Source organism: Carlito syrichta, unplaced genomic scaffold, assembly GCF_000164805.1.
Source record: "Carlito syrichta isolate Samal-C Ts95f unplaced genomic scaffold, Tarsius_syrichta-2.0.1 Scaffold120455, whole genome shotgun sequence".
In the NCBI taxonomy this organism is placed as follows: domain Eukaryota; kingdom Metazoa; phylum Chordata; class Mammalia; order Primates; family Tarsiidae; genus Carlito; species Carlito syrichta.
Genome location: NW_007064551.1, coordinates 49,726 through 66,077, shown reverse-complemented (window position 1 = coordinate 66,077; position 16,352 = coordinate 49,726). Strand labels below are relative to the sequence as shown.

The 16,352-nt window shown below is 38.8% G+C and overlaps 1 protein-coding gene across 5 annotated transcripts in view; it reads right to left on the bottom strand.

The window, feature by feature from the left end:
* Nucleotides 1-16,352, bottom strand: part of MKLN1 (muskelin 1) — a 151,563-nt gene that overhangs the window by 88,409 nt on the left and 46,802 nt on the right. For all 5 annotated transcript variants that reach the window (XM_008048005.1, XM_021707539.1, XM_021707540.1 and 2 more), the window contains 2 exons: nucleotides 9,995-10,137; nucleotides 8,440-8,528 (listed from right to left, as the gene is read on the bottom strand). In XM_008048005.1, the coding sequence (XP_008046196.1) occupies nucleotides 8,440-8,528; nucleotides 9,995-10,137 (232 nt within the window). The remainder of the gene's footprint in view (nucleotides 1-8,439; nucleotides 8,529-9,994; nucleotides 10,138-16,352) is intronic.

Sequence of the window (16,352 nt, the reverse complement as noted above, 5' to 3'; positions counted from 1 at the left end):
TTCTAGTTTGGGCGACAGAATGAGACTCCAACTCAAAAAAAAAAAAAAAAAAAAGTGATTTTTTTTTTTTTTTAGAATACTACATAATGAAATGTAGTATTAAAATTTAGAAGATCTGTATAAATCAGTGAATGAAGGTACAAAATCATGCATGGATAAAACATCCAAGCCAGACCAAGGAATTTTAATGTAACAGAATCAGTTCAATGATATGGTTTCTGAATCAATAATGCAACTACTATTAAGAAACTAACACTTGTCAATTTTTGATGAAGCATCAAAACAGAATGTCCAAAACAGCTGATATCAGGCTATTGTTTCCAAATCCTTGCTCTTTTCAGCACATCTGGCTGAAGAACGAGGTAAGACACACTGGGTCAGATACTTTCCTAACTGTTGTCCTCTAAAGGAAGTTGTGTGAATGAAAACAGACACAGGCAATAGCAACAAGCCACAATGACAAAGGAAGGCCTCCTAGAATGTTTAATATGGCTTTCTGTTTATAAGCACAAACAATATTGCAAAACATTTTATATCAACAAATACTAACAAATAATCATTGTTTTGGTCTTTCTTTCTTTATGTAAAAGTGTCGTTTGAAAATTTACTGCATCAGCCAGGCTCAGTGGCTCAGCCTGTAATCCCAGCACTCTGGGAGGCCAAGGCGAGTAGACTGCCTGAGCCCACAGGTTTGAGACCAGCCTGGGCAACTTGGCGACACCCCATCTCTACAATAAATAAAATATTAGTCGGGCATGGTAGTGTGTGCCTGTAGTTCCGGCTACTTGGAAGGCTGAGGTGGAAGGATTGCTGGAGCCCAGCAGGTTGACGCTGGGGTGACTGTGAGTGTGTCACAGCACTCCAGCCTGGGGAACAGAGTGAGACTACAACTCAAAAAAAAAGAAAAGAAAAGAAAATTTCCTACATCACATAACAAAAAAGTAGTATAAGAATCAGAATAAAGCTGGGCGTGGTGGCTCAAGCCTGTAATCCCAGCACTTTGGGAGCCCGAGGTGAGGGGATGGCCTGCTCCCACAGGTCGGAGACCAGTCTGGGCAACTTGGCCAGACCTCATCTCTATAATAAATCAAAAAATTAGCCAGGTGTAGTAGCGCGTGCCTGTAGTTCCGGCTACTTGGAAGGTTGAGGTGGAAGGATCGCCTGAGCCCAGCAGGTCGACACTGGGGTGGCCATGAGCGTGCACTTCAGCTTTGGCAACAGAGTGAGACTCCAACTCAAAACAAAAAAAAAAAGAATCAGAATAGAAAAGGATTCTAAAACCAAAGCCCAACAACACAGTCTATATATGTAACCAGACATATATACAAGTTAGACCTTTCCAAGTCCCAATAAAACTTCATTTAGTAAAACTTGTTAAACATCTGTGTTCCAGTGAGACAGATTTCTTCTTTATACCCAATAGTCTAATACAAGTATTTCTAGAATAAAATTGGTTTCAATTTTTAATACCTTGGAAAGAAAATAGTTGGGGGAGGGAGGTAAATTATGAAGTGATCTCATCAAACGACAGCATATATTATAGATGAACAACATAATTAATTTCCAAGAGACTAAAGGGGTATGAACAAAATGAGCAGAATGGTGGACACTCATTTCAAATTCCAATGATTTTTGAGGGCATTAACACTAATAATGCACATCAGACATAACACGTATAATAGATAAGAAATCTAAATGTGAATTAGAGCTCCAGGTACATGTTCTTTGTTTCTCAATAAAAGATGTCTACATTCCCACCTCAAATAAAAGGATTCAAAACTCCTAATCCTAAGGCTGGGAGTTTGTATTCTAGGACTCAATTACTAGTCTTCCCCATAGGACCATCAGACACAGACAGGACAGAGATTTCAGCCTGTCATCATTTCTTCATCAAATGGGACACATCTAGGACACATAGTTACTAGCCTGGGACTCCTGCTACTCTGTAATTGAAGAAGTCAATATCTCAAGACAATTAAATGCATCTGGGACACATCCAATGCACACTGACCATGTCACTTGTAAAGTTCTTGTCTAGATGATACAAAGAGCTATTACAAGATGCTAGCAATTTAAAAATCAGGTTCTAGCTGGGAGTGGTGGCTCACACCTATAGTCCCAGCTACTTAGGAGGCTGAGGTAGGAGGATCGCTTGAATTCAGGAGTTCAAGGCTACAGTGAGCTATGATCTCGCCACTGCACCTCAGCATCCAGCATCCAGCCTGGGTGACAGAGCAAGACCCTGTCTCTCTCTCTCTCTCTCTCACACACACACACACAAACCCAGGTTCCTGGGTGACAGAGCAAGACCCTGTCTCTCTCTCTCTCTCTCTCTCTCTCTCTCTCTCTCTCTCTCACACACACACACACACACACACACACACACACAAACCCAGGTTCCGGAAGATCCTAACCACTCTGAAGGAGTCTATCTGTTCTATTATAGAACTAGTAAGTACAGAAAGCACTTAGCACAGTAACCAGCACATACTAACTGCTCTATAAACATCAGTCCTTATTACTGTTATTAGCTATCATTACCACATGAATTTTCCTCTTAACAGTATACTTTTAAAACTTCAATTTTAAAACATGCTCCTGAAGGGCCACCCATACTCTCACGCAGCCCATCAGAGCACTCCCCAGACTGAGTGTCCACCCTAGACTCTCAACACTCCTGGGATCCAGACTGAGCATGTCAAATCCAGACTGAGCTGAAGCCTCTCTCTCAAGTCCCCAAGGCCACCCAGGCAGCAGGTGACTTTCACAGAAATTCACATCTCTCCATTTACTAAAAACCAGGACACTGCCCTGAACTCTTCCAAGTCTGAGAACCTCCTTCTGCCCTCACCACCCGCTGCTGATTCCTGACATAGCTTTAATCCCAACTAAAAACCAAATGTCAACCCTTCTAGGTATCTGTGATCAACACCCTCACCCTATTCTTCTTGGATCCGATCTGCTAAGATTTTCCCTCTAAACCTTTGACTTGCACTCTGGCATCGGTCTCCCAAGTAATAACTCTCCTTCTTTGCTACATTTTCCTTATACTCCTAGGCCTTAGGGCCAACCCTTCACTCCCGTCAAAGACATCATTCCACCCAGGCTCTTTGCTCTTTTGCTGTCCGGTGAACCCTGTGACAACTCCTCTCCTCAGCTTTAAATGTATAAAGGAAAATACAGAAGATTAAACCAATTGTAATGAAATAAAGTTATAAAAATAACAAAGAAATAAAATTATTATACAGAAATATGTATGCTTTTAAATTTATATATTAAATAAAAAGATCTAGTGGCAGGTCTAACAATTATCATCATTTCAAAGTTGTGATATTTATTGGCCACACAGTAATATGACGAAAACATTTAAACTCCTATCTGTAACAAGTCACAGGTATTGCTACTACTACTATTACTACAAGTTACTGCCTACATTCATAATTGAAGGAAATGCTAAATATATTAGCAAGAAAAAAACATAAAGATGCACTTTTCCTTAGCAAGTTCATGAAGCCACTGATTTATTCCCACCAACTCTTGTACAATTTTTAAAGTATATGCACAATGTCCATAATGAGGCAAGCAGTCTGTTCCATGCTTCTGAAATGTGAGAAAACAGAAGACAGAGTCACTGTCTCCAATGATTTCACAATCTCCCTAAGGAAACGATACTTCCGTACATCACATAGTGAAAGAACTCAAGCTTTGAATGTGTAGACTTGAGTTTGTATCCCATCTCTATGCTTTACTACTTGTATGGTTTTGGCCAAGTCATTAAATAACCTCTTAACTTCAATTTCCTCCTCTGTAAATTAAGTGCAGTAACACCTATCTCACAGAGCTTATTATTATTAAAGCAATATAAGCACATATCCAAAAGTGTGATGCATATACAAAATGTTATGCCTTTGAATCATCACATGCTAGCTATGTATCCTGGAAGAGGTCATCTGACTCCTACCCTCTGTGTCAACTAAAAATAAAAAGAGAAGATTTTTTTTTTTTGAGTTGGAGTCTTTCTCTGTCGCCCAGACTGGAGTGCAGTGGCCACTCCCAGCCACCGCAGCCTCGACCTGCTGGGCTCCGGTGATCCTTCCGCCTCAGCCTTCCAAGTAACTGGAACCACAGACGTGCGCTACCACACCTGGCTAGTTTTTTGTTTTTTTAAAATTTATTGTAGAGATGAGGTCTTGCCAAGTTCCCCAGGCGGGTCTCAAACCAGCGGGCTCAGGCATTCCACTTACCTCAGCCTCCCAAAGGTGCAGGATTACAGGCTAAGCCACCGAGCCCGGCTATATAGGGAAGATATTTTTAACTGCCATCATGATGTTCAAATGAAATACCACATGTGAAAGCACTTATAAACCATCAAAAACAATAAAAACATAACAAGCTCTAAATGACTGCTGAAATGACAGAATGATTCAAATTACACTTGTACATATTCTTTTTCTATAATACCCAAAATATTATGTGTAAAAAGGCATGTAAACAAGAGCTTTATGAATTAAGTATAAAAATGCACAAAAGAAATATTCAAAATGAAACAATGCCCTTCATAAATATGATCTTAAATTAAAATTCAAAAGAATCCCACAGATTCACAAACTAGAACAGAATGCAAAAAAATGCCCAATATAGCTACCTATCCTGCCAGTACTCTCATTTTATATAAAAGGGAACTTAAAGAAAGTAAAATTTACATGAAGGAAGGCAGTGACATCAGTTCAGCTACTCTGGCAATCTGAATTATCCACCATAGATTTTAAAACCTAATCCCTGCCACACTTGGGCTTATTTTCCTTGGTAACAATTTATGATCAAACTTACTTTAATTTGAAAGTATAATTCATGAAGCAAACTTAATGAATAAGCCATATTCATTATAAATAAAAATTATTACAACTGGTTGAGCCTATCTGCCACTGAATCAGCCTCGCCTCTGTTCCTCTCCACTCCTGGGAAGTAAAGGCTAACTATATTTAGAAGCTGTGCTGCTTTAGGATGAACTTATTTTTTAAATATAGCAAGATTTTCAAATATATCACTATAGAATATAAATGTGAAGTATTTAAATATACTTTTTAAAAAAGACAAACTCTGATAATTTATCCCAACCAGGTAAACAAATATCTGTGTTAAATCACCACCAAAAGAGAGCTACACATCACTCAAGTCATTTATCAGAATGATTTTTAGGAAAAATATAGTGACAGACTAAAAATACGAACCTAACATACAGGCTATTCGTCCCACACTTTCCTTATATCACTTTCTCTTTTTTTTTTTTTTTGAGTTGAAGTCTCACTCCATCGCCCAGGCTGGCGTGCAGTGGCACACTCACGGCCACCCCAGCATCGATTTGCTGGGCTCCAGCAATCCTTCGCCTCAGTCTTCCAAGCAGCCAGAACTACAGGTTAGCACTACCATGCCTGGCCAATTTTTAATTTATTGTAGAGATGAAGTCTCACCAAGTTGCCCAGGCTGGCCTCAAACTTGCAGGCTCAGGCAATCTACTTGGCCTCCAAAAGTGCTAGAACTACAGGTTGAGCCACCGAGCCTAGCCCCTTATATTACTTTCAAAAAAAAAAAATTCTCAGCTGGGTTTGGTGGCTCAGCCTGTAATCCCGCGCCTTTGGGAGGCTGAGGTGAGTAGACTGCCTGAGTCCGCAGGTTCGAGACCTGCCTGGGCAACTTGGCGAGACCTCATCTCTACAATAAATCAAAAATTAGCCGGGTGTGGTAGTGCGCGCCTGTAGTTCCAGCTACCTGGAAGGCAGAGGTGGAAGGATCGCCAGAGCCCAGCAGGGCAAGGCTGCGGTGGCCAGGGGCAGTCACTGCACTCCAGTCTGGGCGACAGAGAGAGACTCCAACTCAAAAAAAAAAAAATCTCAAGAGAATGTTGGGAAAAAGATGGAAAGCAACCATACTGCAGATATTTCCTTCATAAATCTTTAAAAAAGAAATGTAAGAAATATGAAGTTATCTAAGTATTAATATCTGGAACATCAAATGGGCTAATAAATATTTAATATCATTTGGAAAGTTGCAATGAACATTTTGTCTAAATAACATAAAACTAACCCTGGGTCAAGTAAAAGATATCATTATGCCCTATAATTAAAGGCTGAAGGAAGGAATGGGCAGATGTTAGTCAAATGGCACAAAATTTTAGTTAGGCAGGATAAGTAAGTTCTGCTGGAAACCTACTGTGTACTATGGTAGCTGCAGTAATAATAATGCATTGCATAACTCAAGATTGCTAATACAGCAGATCTTAACTGTTTCCACCACAAAAAATGGTAAGTATGTAAGGCAATGAAGATGTTAATCAGCTTGATTTATTCATTTCACCATGTATACATATGTCAAAGCACTATCACATGGTATATCCTAAATACACACTTATTATTTGTCCACCATACTTTAATAAAGCTAAGGAAAACATTCTTAAAGTATACTTACCAAAAAAAAAAAAAAAAAAGAAGAAGAAAGGGGAAAAGAAAGGCTGATAGGGCTAGCAAGGGTCCCAATTTCCACTGCTTGTCTATTTGAAATATAAGATCGTAAAACTGTAAAAGCTATGCAAAGGTCTTTAGGAATTTAGAAGTCTAAACACTGCTTAAAAAAATTACTACAGGCTGGGATCGGTGGCTCAGCCTATAATCCCAGCATTTGGAAGGCCGAGGCAAGTGGAATGCCTGAGCCCACAGGTTTGAGGCCAGCCTGGGCAACTTGGTGAGACCTCATCTCTACAATAAATCAAAAATTAACCGGGCATGGTAGCACATGCCTGTAGTCCAGCTACTTGGAAGACTGAGGCCGAAGGATCGCTGGAGCCCAGCAGGTCAACATTGGGGTGGCCATGAGTGTGCCACAGTACTCCAGCCTGGGCGACAGAGTAAGACTCCAACTCAAAAACAAACTATTACTAGTACAAAAGAAATACTCAGAAGTTAAATTAATTTTTAAAATGTGCTTGTTCATATAGTCTCACAAGAAAAGAGGATACAGGTTTTTTAAAACAACAGAAATTATAGTTACTACAAAAGAAAGTAACAGACTACACATCCAACCATTCCAAAAAAACCAGTTTTTTGTCTCTAAGCAGTCTTTACTAAGACCTCAGCGAATCCTTTTGCATAAGAGAACTACTGGATTCATGAAATGGAATGGTCAACTCTCAACAGATTGGAGACAATGACTCTAAAGAACACTGATTGTTCCAAAAGAGAAGTTATCCTTCCAAATAAAAATGTGGACTTTGGCTTTTCTTATTATTATTGTTCTTCTTCTTCTTTGAGGGATCTAACTAACTTTAATCCTTATTTTTAATGTTTTACTAATACTTATTAGTATTTTCAAAGGTATGCAACAGGGATGGAAATGAAAATAATCAATTTTCCAACTTTCTAAATATTAATAAATCCTAAAGGAAAACAAAATAACCTAAAAAATACAATTTTAAGGATGCATTACAAATAGTATCTTAAGCTGAAATCCTTGCTGAATAAATACATGCCTCAAGGAAGCATTTTTCAAATAGTGATTTGCAGCATATTAGTGGGTCATGAAATCAATTTAATGGGTTTTGACCAGCATTTCACTAAAAAATGAAATGCAAAAAAACAGAACAGAAAATAACCATAATAACCATGGCCTTAAGGAATTCATCAGTATTTTAGAATACTATTTTAGAATGGTTTTAGAATGCTATAGCTTTAATACAACAGATTAACATTCCATAAAATTAAAGCAATCGAATCCCTAGATTCCATAAAGTCTTCTAAGCAATCTGTTCAATAAGAAAACATTTGGAAAAGGTTCCACTTGAAATAACTGTCACATAGTAATAGACTTATATAAAATAGGTGTCAGCAAATTTTTTCTGTGAAGAGCCGAATAGTGGGCTCTTTGGGAGCTTTGTGGGCTCTTGCACCTACTCAACTCTGCCATTGTAACACAAAAGCAGACATGGACAATATATCAATAAACAGGCAAGGACATGTTCCCACAAATTTTTATTTAAAAAATCAGGAGACCAGCCGGGCTTGGTGGCTCAGCCTGTAATCCCACGCCTTTGGGAAGCTGAGGTGAGTGGATTGCCTGAGCCCGAGGGTTCGAGACCCACCTGGGCAGGCGAGACCTCATCTCTACAATAAATCAAAAAATCAGCCGGGCGTGGTAGCGCATGCCTATAATTCTGGCTACTTGGAAGGCTGAGGCGGAAGGATTGCCGGAGCCCAGCAGGTCGAGGCTGCGGTGGCCAGGAGCGGTCACTGCACTCCAGTCTGGGTGACAGAGTGAGACTCCAACTCAAAAGAAAAAAAAACAAAACAAAACAGGAGACCTTCACCTTCAGGATTTGGTCCATGGGCTATAGTTTGCTGACTGATGGTATAAAGAATTTGTTTCTATTCCAGAATGTTAAAACCTTACCTATTTTAATGAATCGACAAGGAAACATCTGTTCATCAATTTTATGCTTCAAGGTGAATGTTTCTTTGTTATAATCATTCTTTAAGCCACTGTGGAAAAAAAATAAGGCTATCAAATCTGACTTCATAATTTACTAAACACACTAAATACAGATCAATGTCACACTCAGATTTTAAGTTTAAACCAATTCTCAAAATATATGGCCAAGACAATATAAACAGGTAGATGAAAATGAGAATGCAGGGCAAAACTTGTACATTCAAATCAACTGCATTATAACTGTATTCTCATAATTAAATGAGAGAGAATGAAAATATTCATAATGTGGCTACACAACTCGGTGAGACCTTGTCTCTACAATAAATCAAAAAATTAGCTGGGCATGGTGGAATGTGCCTGTAGTTCCATCTACCTGGGAGACTGAAATGGAAGGATCACCTGAGCCCAGGAGGTTGAGGCTGTGGTGGCCATGAGCGTGGCACTGCACCTCCAGCCTGGGTGACACAGTGAGACTCTGACTCAAAAAAAAAAAAAAAAAAAATTTTTTTGTGGCTACAGTGGATGGAAATGTGTGACAGGGACTAGTGTTCTCAATGTATAACTGAATATGACACAATGTTCCTTTTATAGTTCAGCAAATTTTCAAAGACAATCCTACTCTGTTGGTTTAATAGCATCTGCTTTATCCTAAATAAAAATAAATCCTACTTAAACAACTGGGATCAACACAGTCGTTTGTATTTATGGGAAAGACACTTACTTTCAGGTTGCCTTATGACCTGAAATACTTTCATGACTTAAATCAAATGTAGTATAGAAGTGATATTTACTTACATAAAACATTTTGTCAAGGAGCCACAGCATGTCACAGATATAGTCTAAATCTCCATGATTTTGTTTGTTCATTCCATTAGCTATCAGACTCCTCATTAGCCGGGGCCTCAGTGAACACCACTCCTGGTGGTCTGATGTTAAAACTCAACTGACTGAGCCCCTCCCAAGTGATGGGCACCGTGCTATATGCAGTCTCCAGGGATACTGCTTCTGATTAGAACAATCAGCCTTCAGGTTCTGGACAGTGCCTACATTTTTTATAGCAAACATTACCGCAAACATTTTTGTTAAAGCTGAAAGTATTTCTGAAGTCATTAACAGTTCAAAAATACAAATTAAAAAAAAAAAGAAAAAAACAGTATTCTTTTTTCTTTGGTAAAAATATTAGCCAGGCATGGTGACACATGCTTGCAGTCCCAGCTACTTGAGAGGTTGAGGCAGGAGAATTACCTTAGCCCATGATATCAAAGGCGCAGTGAGCTATGACTATGCCACTGCACTCCAGCCTGGACAACAGAATGAACCCTCTCAGTACGTACGTACGTACATACATACATACATACGGATAACACAAGTCGCAGTATTAAAAGAAATAGAATAATAGGATCTTTCTTTTCCCCTTGAAATAAAATCAAACCAAGCAGATTTGGCTACAAAGAGACTAAACTAAAACTACTATTTGTCGGAAGACAACTCTTTCCTCCCCATAACCATAACTCACCTGGATAATAGCTCTGTCATATTTTCTTCATTCATTCCACCAAAGACTTTAAATTTCTTCAAATTGCAGACATGAGTTTTCTCATATTTTCCAAATGTGATATTCTGAACTATAGCAGGCCTTTCAAGCTTTAGAATCAAATACTAAAAAAAGAAACAACCAAATTATATCCTCTTCTGTTTAAAACAAATAGACAACTTTATAAGTTAAAACATTTGTCAGTCACAGAAGAATGCATAAGGCCATCCTGCCTATCCTACCCTAGAAGCTTTCTTTGAAGCACAGTACACAGCAGTTTTATAACCTACCACGCCATCACATTTTACTCTAACAGATCCCAGAAACTACATGGTCTTCACATTGTAGGTGAAAGAGAAAAAGAAAGAGCTGGTGAGATAGCTTCTAATTAAGGAATATATCCAGTAAAAAATACACCCAGACTATGAATTACCAAATCAAACAGTAGAATGCAAAAATAACAATTACATATCCCCATGGATGGGACTCCAGTAACTAAATCAATGTTTGAAACCAGGTATAAAACTTTAAACCTAGAAACAGAGTAGGGATTTACTAATCAATCATCCCCTCCCCCCAATCTAGCAGATTAAAAACCCAGACCTACTGTGAATATGTCTATTGTAGCTCAAGTTTTCCTACCACACAGCTGGATTAAATGGGATCAGTGAAAAAGGGAGCACTTTACAACATGAGACTGTTTCCAATTGTAAAAATTAAGGAAGACATTACCACTGGTTGAAAGCATGGTGAAAATGACATTCAAAAAAACCATTCAGTCTTCAGCACGAAGACTTCAAGCTTCATGATAATGAATAATGTATGTGATAAGAATAAAAAGTTGGTGGCCCTACTTCTTATCATACACAAAAATTAACTCAAAATAAATAAAAATGGATCCAAAATCAATGTTGTAGGATCAAAGTCATAAACATAAGAGATACAACTTTAAAACTTTTAAACAAAAACAGGGGTGAGCTTTCTGACTTAGGACATAGCAATGAATTCTTTCTTAGATATGACACCAAAAGTGCAAGCAACAAAATATGAAATAAATAGTGTTTCATCAAAATTTAAACTTTTGTATGAAATGACACTATCAAGGAAGTGAAAAGCAACCTACAAAATGGGAGAAAATATTTGCAAATCATACATCTGATAAGAATCTAGTATCCAGAATATATAAATAACTCTTACAATTCAAAACAACCCAACAAAGGAACTGGCTAGCACTTTCTCCAAAGAAGATAAACAAATGGCCAACAGGCACAGGAAAAGATGTTCAAAATCAATAGTCATTAGGGAAATGCAAATCAAAACCACAATAAAATACCATTTCACACTTACTAGGAAAGTACAATAATCATAAAATAACAAATGCTAACAAAGATGTGAAGAAAGTAGACTTCTCATATATTGTTAGTAGAAATGTAAAATGGTGCGAACATGGTGAAAAATAGTTCAGCAGTTCTTCAAAAAGTTAAACATAGAATTATTACACGACCAAGAATTTCTACTTCTAGGTATATGCCCAAAAGAAGTTAAATTAAAAAAAGTATTAGGCCAGGTGTGGTGGCTCATGTCTATAATCCCAGCACCTTGGGAGGTGAGAAGATTGCCTGAGCCCACGGGTTCGAAACCCACTCGGGCCAACTTGGTGAGACCTCATCTCTACAATAAATCAAAAAAATTAGTCAGGGATGGTAGCGTGCGCCTGTAAGTTCCAGCTACTTGGAAGGCTGAGGCAGAAGGATCGCTGGATCCCAGCAGGTCAAGGCTGCGGTGGCCAGGAACGTGCCACTGCACGCCCGCCTGGATGACAGAGTGAGACTCCAACTCAAAAAAAAAAAAAAATCCTTAATCTTATATTATGTGAATTTTACCTCAATTTAAAAAAAAAAAAGAATGAACAAAGCCAGTGGTGATGTGAGTGGCAATGATAATAACCAGAGCTACTCTTCGGTGAGCACTAACTATTTAGGTCATTGCTCAAATTTTACAAGCAGTATCGCCAATAGTAGGAAGAAGAGGAGAAGGCGAATTTTAGTGATACTAGTCACCTCTTCATCCTCATTTTACAAAGCTAATAAATGGCAGAGCTGAAACTAAAGATGAGTCTTCTGCCTCTGGCTTATCCTGTTGGTTGGCTGACCCAACACCCATTCTTAGCCAGTTCTCCCAACCACTTGATAGCCAAGGACAGACACGTGACCAAGTTCTGGTCAATGAGATGGAAGCAGAAGCTTGCAATGAGGTTAAGTGTTGCTTTCTGAAACAGACACTGCCTCATCTCCTGCCATCAGGCCACAGGAACAGCTGCAGGCTGCAGCCATCACTGTACAAGCACAAGGAACGGCCCAGGAAGCTCAGAGGCGAAGGGTGTACGAGAGTGGCTCAGTCTTCACCGGCAATCGCCTGGTTCTAGTCCCTGCTTTTTATTCACTACCACTTTAATCTGTATAAATCCCAGACACATTACTCTAATTGTACATATCTTAATATGTTCTCTGTAAGATACAGACTTTAATAGCCACAATACCATTATAAACCGGAAAAAAAAAAGAACAGTGACTCCTAAAATCATCAAAACTCCTGTCAGTGTTCACAAATCCTCAACTGTCTTGGAAATTTGTTTCTAGTCTGTCTGAAATTCAAATAAGGTTCATACACTATGACTGGTAAGTGTATCTCTTAAGTAACTTGTATTCCATTGGTGATCCACAATTTCGTATTTTTCCCTTTTATTTTTTGTTGAAGACACTGAGCTATTTGTCTTTAAGATTTCCCACAGTTTGGATTTTGCTGACTGTATGCCCCCTCTATGTATATTTTCAGTATATTAGTACTTTCTTTTAAGCTGGAGTCTTCCTCTGTCATCCAAGCTGCAGTATAGTGGCCCAGCCTGGACCACCTGAGCTCAGGTGATTCTTCTGCCTCAGCCTCCCAAGTAGCTACAACTATAGGCATGTGTTACCATGCCTGACTAATTTTGATTTGTTGTAGAGATGAGTTCTCACTATGTGGCCCAGACTGGTCTTAAACCCTGGGCTCAGCACTCTCAAAGCACTGGGATTATAGGTGTAAGTCACCAGGACTGGTTTAAGTCAATAATTTAATCTCCTCTAGTTTTCTTATGTAAGGAACAACCAAAAATCTATTTACTTAACCCATTGTAGTAGGACATTTTGTTACCTGGAACTAAAAGTATTCCTACTGATTCACTGACCCTAAAGTCAAACATGATTTTAATAATCAGTTTTAGTCACATACTCACTGTTTAGGTTTATATACCTTTATAATCTAAGAAGCTATTAAAATTTCTTCATTAAAGAAACTGCCAGGAAAATTGAAATTTATATTCTTTAGTCATGAACCGTTTTTATCCCTATTGAAATAGCTCATGAAATATATTAAAAAACTGCAAGAACTCGCTTGATATAAGTAACTCCATTTTGTTAAAATCTTCCATCTTAGCTGCCTGTCTAACCTAAAAATGATCCCCCAAATGTATACATGTGATTGTTATAACGTTCCCATGACCACAGGTCCACAGCTTTGCTCCCCTGAGCCATCCATGTCAGCTGATCATTCTTGCCATCCATGTCAGCTGATCATTCTAGGGAGTTTGAAACTCCCTAGGTACAAGTTCTGTGAAATTGTTTGCCTTGTTAGCTGAAATCAGATGTTGCGCCAAAAGATTGCTCTTCGCAAAATCCCCCTGCCACATTCCCATATTTTATTCTTATATTTTGTTCCCTTTTGTTTTTAGTTCCTTGTTCCCTCACTGCCCTGCTATATAGCCCACTTGCAGTTTTTGCCTTTATAAGTTTCCTGTTAGTTTAGTTTGGTGTCAAGAGCTTCTTGGTGTGAGTCTACTCCTGACCGCGCTAACAAAGGACACATAATTTGAACTTGGTGTGCTGGCAATTCCCCTTTCTTGCAATCTGGCTATATAACACTATCAAACTAATAGGTGGAGTAACGTGACTTTTGGTAATTCAAAGTTTCTAAAGAATACAACCACACATGAACAGACCACATAGGTAGATACTCAAGTCTCTGCTTTTCTCATGAACTCACCTTCTCTCCCACCCTCTCCTTCTCCTCCTCCCTCTCCCTCTCCAATCATCCTTAAAGTCCTGGTTTAGATGCTACCCTTCCCTGACAACTGGCTGAGTTAGGTACAGTGCTGCAACTAGTAAAAATGGGTCTTATACAATCTGTTGTTCACTATCCATATACTAAGCCCTTAATTCAACAGAAAGCATCTGTCTGTACATATATAATTACATTAATAACCAAATAGAATTTTTGTTATTAAGAATAAAATAAGTAAAATCTAGAAGTTGTAATGTAAAGTAAAACACAATAACCAGATTGAAATATATTTTAGGTTGAGAATGGCCTGGGCAACTTGGTGAGACCTCTTCTCTACAATTAATCAAAAACTTAGTCAGGTGTGGTAGCATGTGCCTGTAGTTCGGCTACTTGGAAGGCTGAGGCGAAAGGATTGCTGGAGCCCAGCAGATGGATGCTGGGGTGGCCGTGAGTGTGCCGCTGCACTCCAGCCTGGGCGATGAAGTGAGACTCCCAATTCACCAAAAAGAAAATTTTAAAAAAGGAATATATTTCAGGTACATTTTTAAATGTTTTGATCACATTTTAACTACTGATAAATTTGATAAATTTATCGATAAAGTTAAATGTTGATAAAGTTTTTGATTTCCACTTTTCCAACTCAAGTATTAATGTATCAATTAAAAAGTGTTGTCTCATAGTTAAACAGACTTCTATTCTTTCTTTTTCTTTTGATACATGGTCTGCAGTGGTGCACAGTTCATTACAGCCTCAAACTCCTGGGCTCAATCAGTCCTCTTGTCTCAGCTTCCTCAGTAGCTGGAACTACAGGTGCACACCACTACTCCTGGTTAATTTTCCAACAGGTACTAATATATCGATGTCTAAACAAAACACAATGAACCACAAATGAGAGGAAAGGAGGCACGCCCAGAAGCAAAGAGTTATCACAATGATTCTCAATTTAGCTACATAATTAAGCAATGAAAAAAGAAAATTTAATGTTCAAAATTTGCTCAACTTGTCCAAAACTTCAGCCTAGACAGATTTCAGAATGCGAGAAATGTGACTTTAACATCGGTTTTAGTCACATATATCCTGATCCCTCTGCAGGTTCCAGGGGATGACCCTTCCTTGTCTTCTCCAGCACCTGATGGCTCCTGGTACTTCCTGGTTATGGCAGCATCACTCCAGTCTCTACCACCATCTTCACATGTGTCTGTGTCTTCTGTGTCTAATAAGGACACTCATCATTAAATTTAGGGGCCACCCTAATCAAAGATGAGCTCACCTCAAATCCTTACCTTAATTATATCTGCTAAGACCTTTACTCCAAAGGTCACATTCTGAGGTGCCACATGTCTCGTGAGGGAGGGAGCTAAGCAACCCATTACATAGGGCCAGCCAGAGAAAAGGCAACGTAGGCTTATGAAAATTACTTAAAATACCAGTGAGGTTGGAGCCTGTAAGCCAGGTGGAGAATGGTATGTGTTAAGATTCAGGAGGTATGCAATCAACAGATCACACAGTTTGTGCCAATAGACAGCGTTTGAATTATATATGAATTGGATTCATTAAGCACAATAAAAAGCTATGGTCTGATTAACATTACATACACACAAATCTGCTTTGTGGAGAGTGAATTAAAGGAATTGGTAAACCAGTTTGGATACTGTTAAATAGTTCATGCAAGAGATAAGATGAAGGAGACTTGGTCTAGGATGGTGTGGAGATGGAGAGGAGCAGACAGTCTTGACACATCTATTCGAAAAATAATTGATGGGATTTGGTGACAGACTGGATGTAGGGAGGGAAGAGAGGTGCCAAGAATAAGGATTTCATTTTTGACTTGAATAACAGGGTCTCTGTTGACATCATTTACTCTGATGGGAAGAATTAGCAAAGAAACAGTTAGGAAGCATGAAAATGAGACTAGAAAAGTCTGGATTTTATATCTATGTATGCCTGAGTTTATGTAATAAATTATGCAAGTGTTTTAAAACAACAGTGGCATGATTTCTCCTAACTCTGTGGGTGTGCTCGACAGCTCTTTCTTTGGTGTGTCCTGGACTCATTCATGTAGCTGTATTCAGGTGCAGGTGGTGTAGGGGACTGGGGTGGGAAATGGGGAGTTTGGGTTTAGCTGGAATTGGGCTTTCATCCTTGCTAGATGAACTTTCCTCAGAGCACAGCTGTCTCAAACTTCCAAGAGGCCTTGCTTAGAAGTTGCAATATCACTTCTTTATTTTCTGTTGGTCAAAAC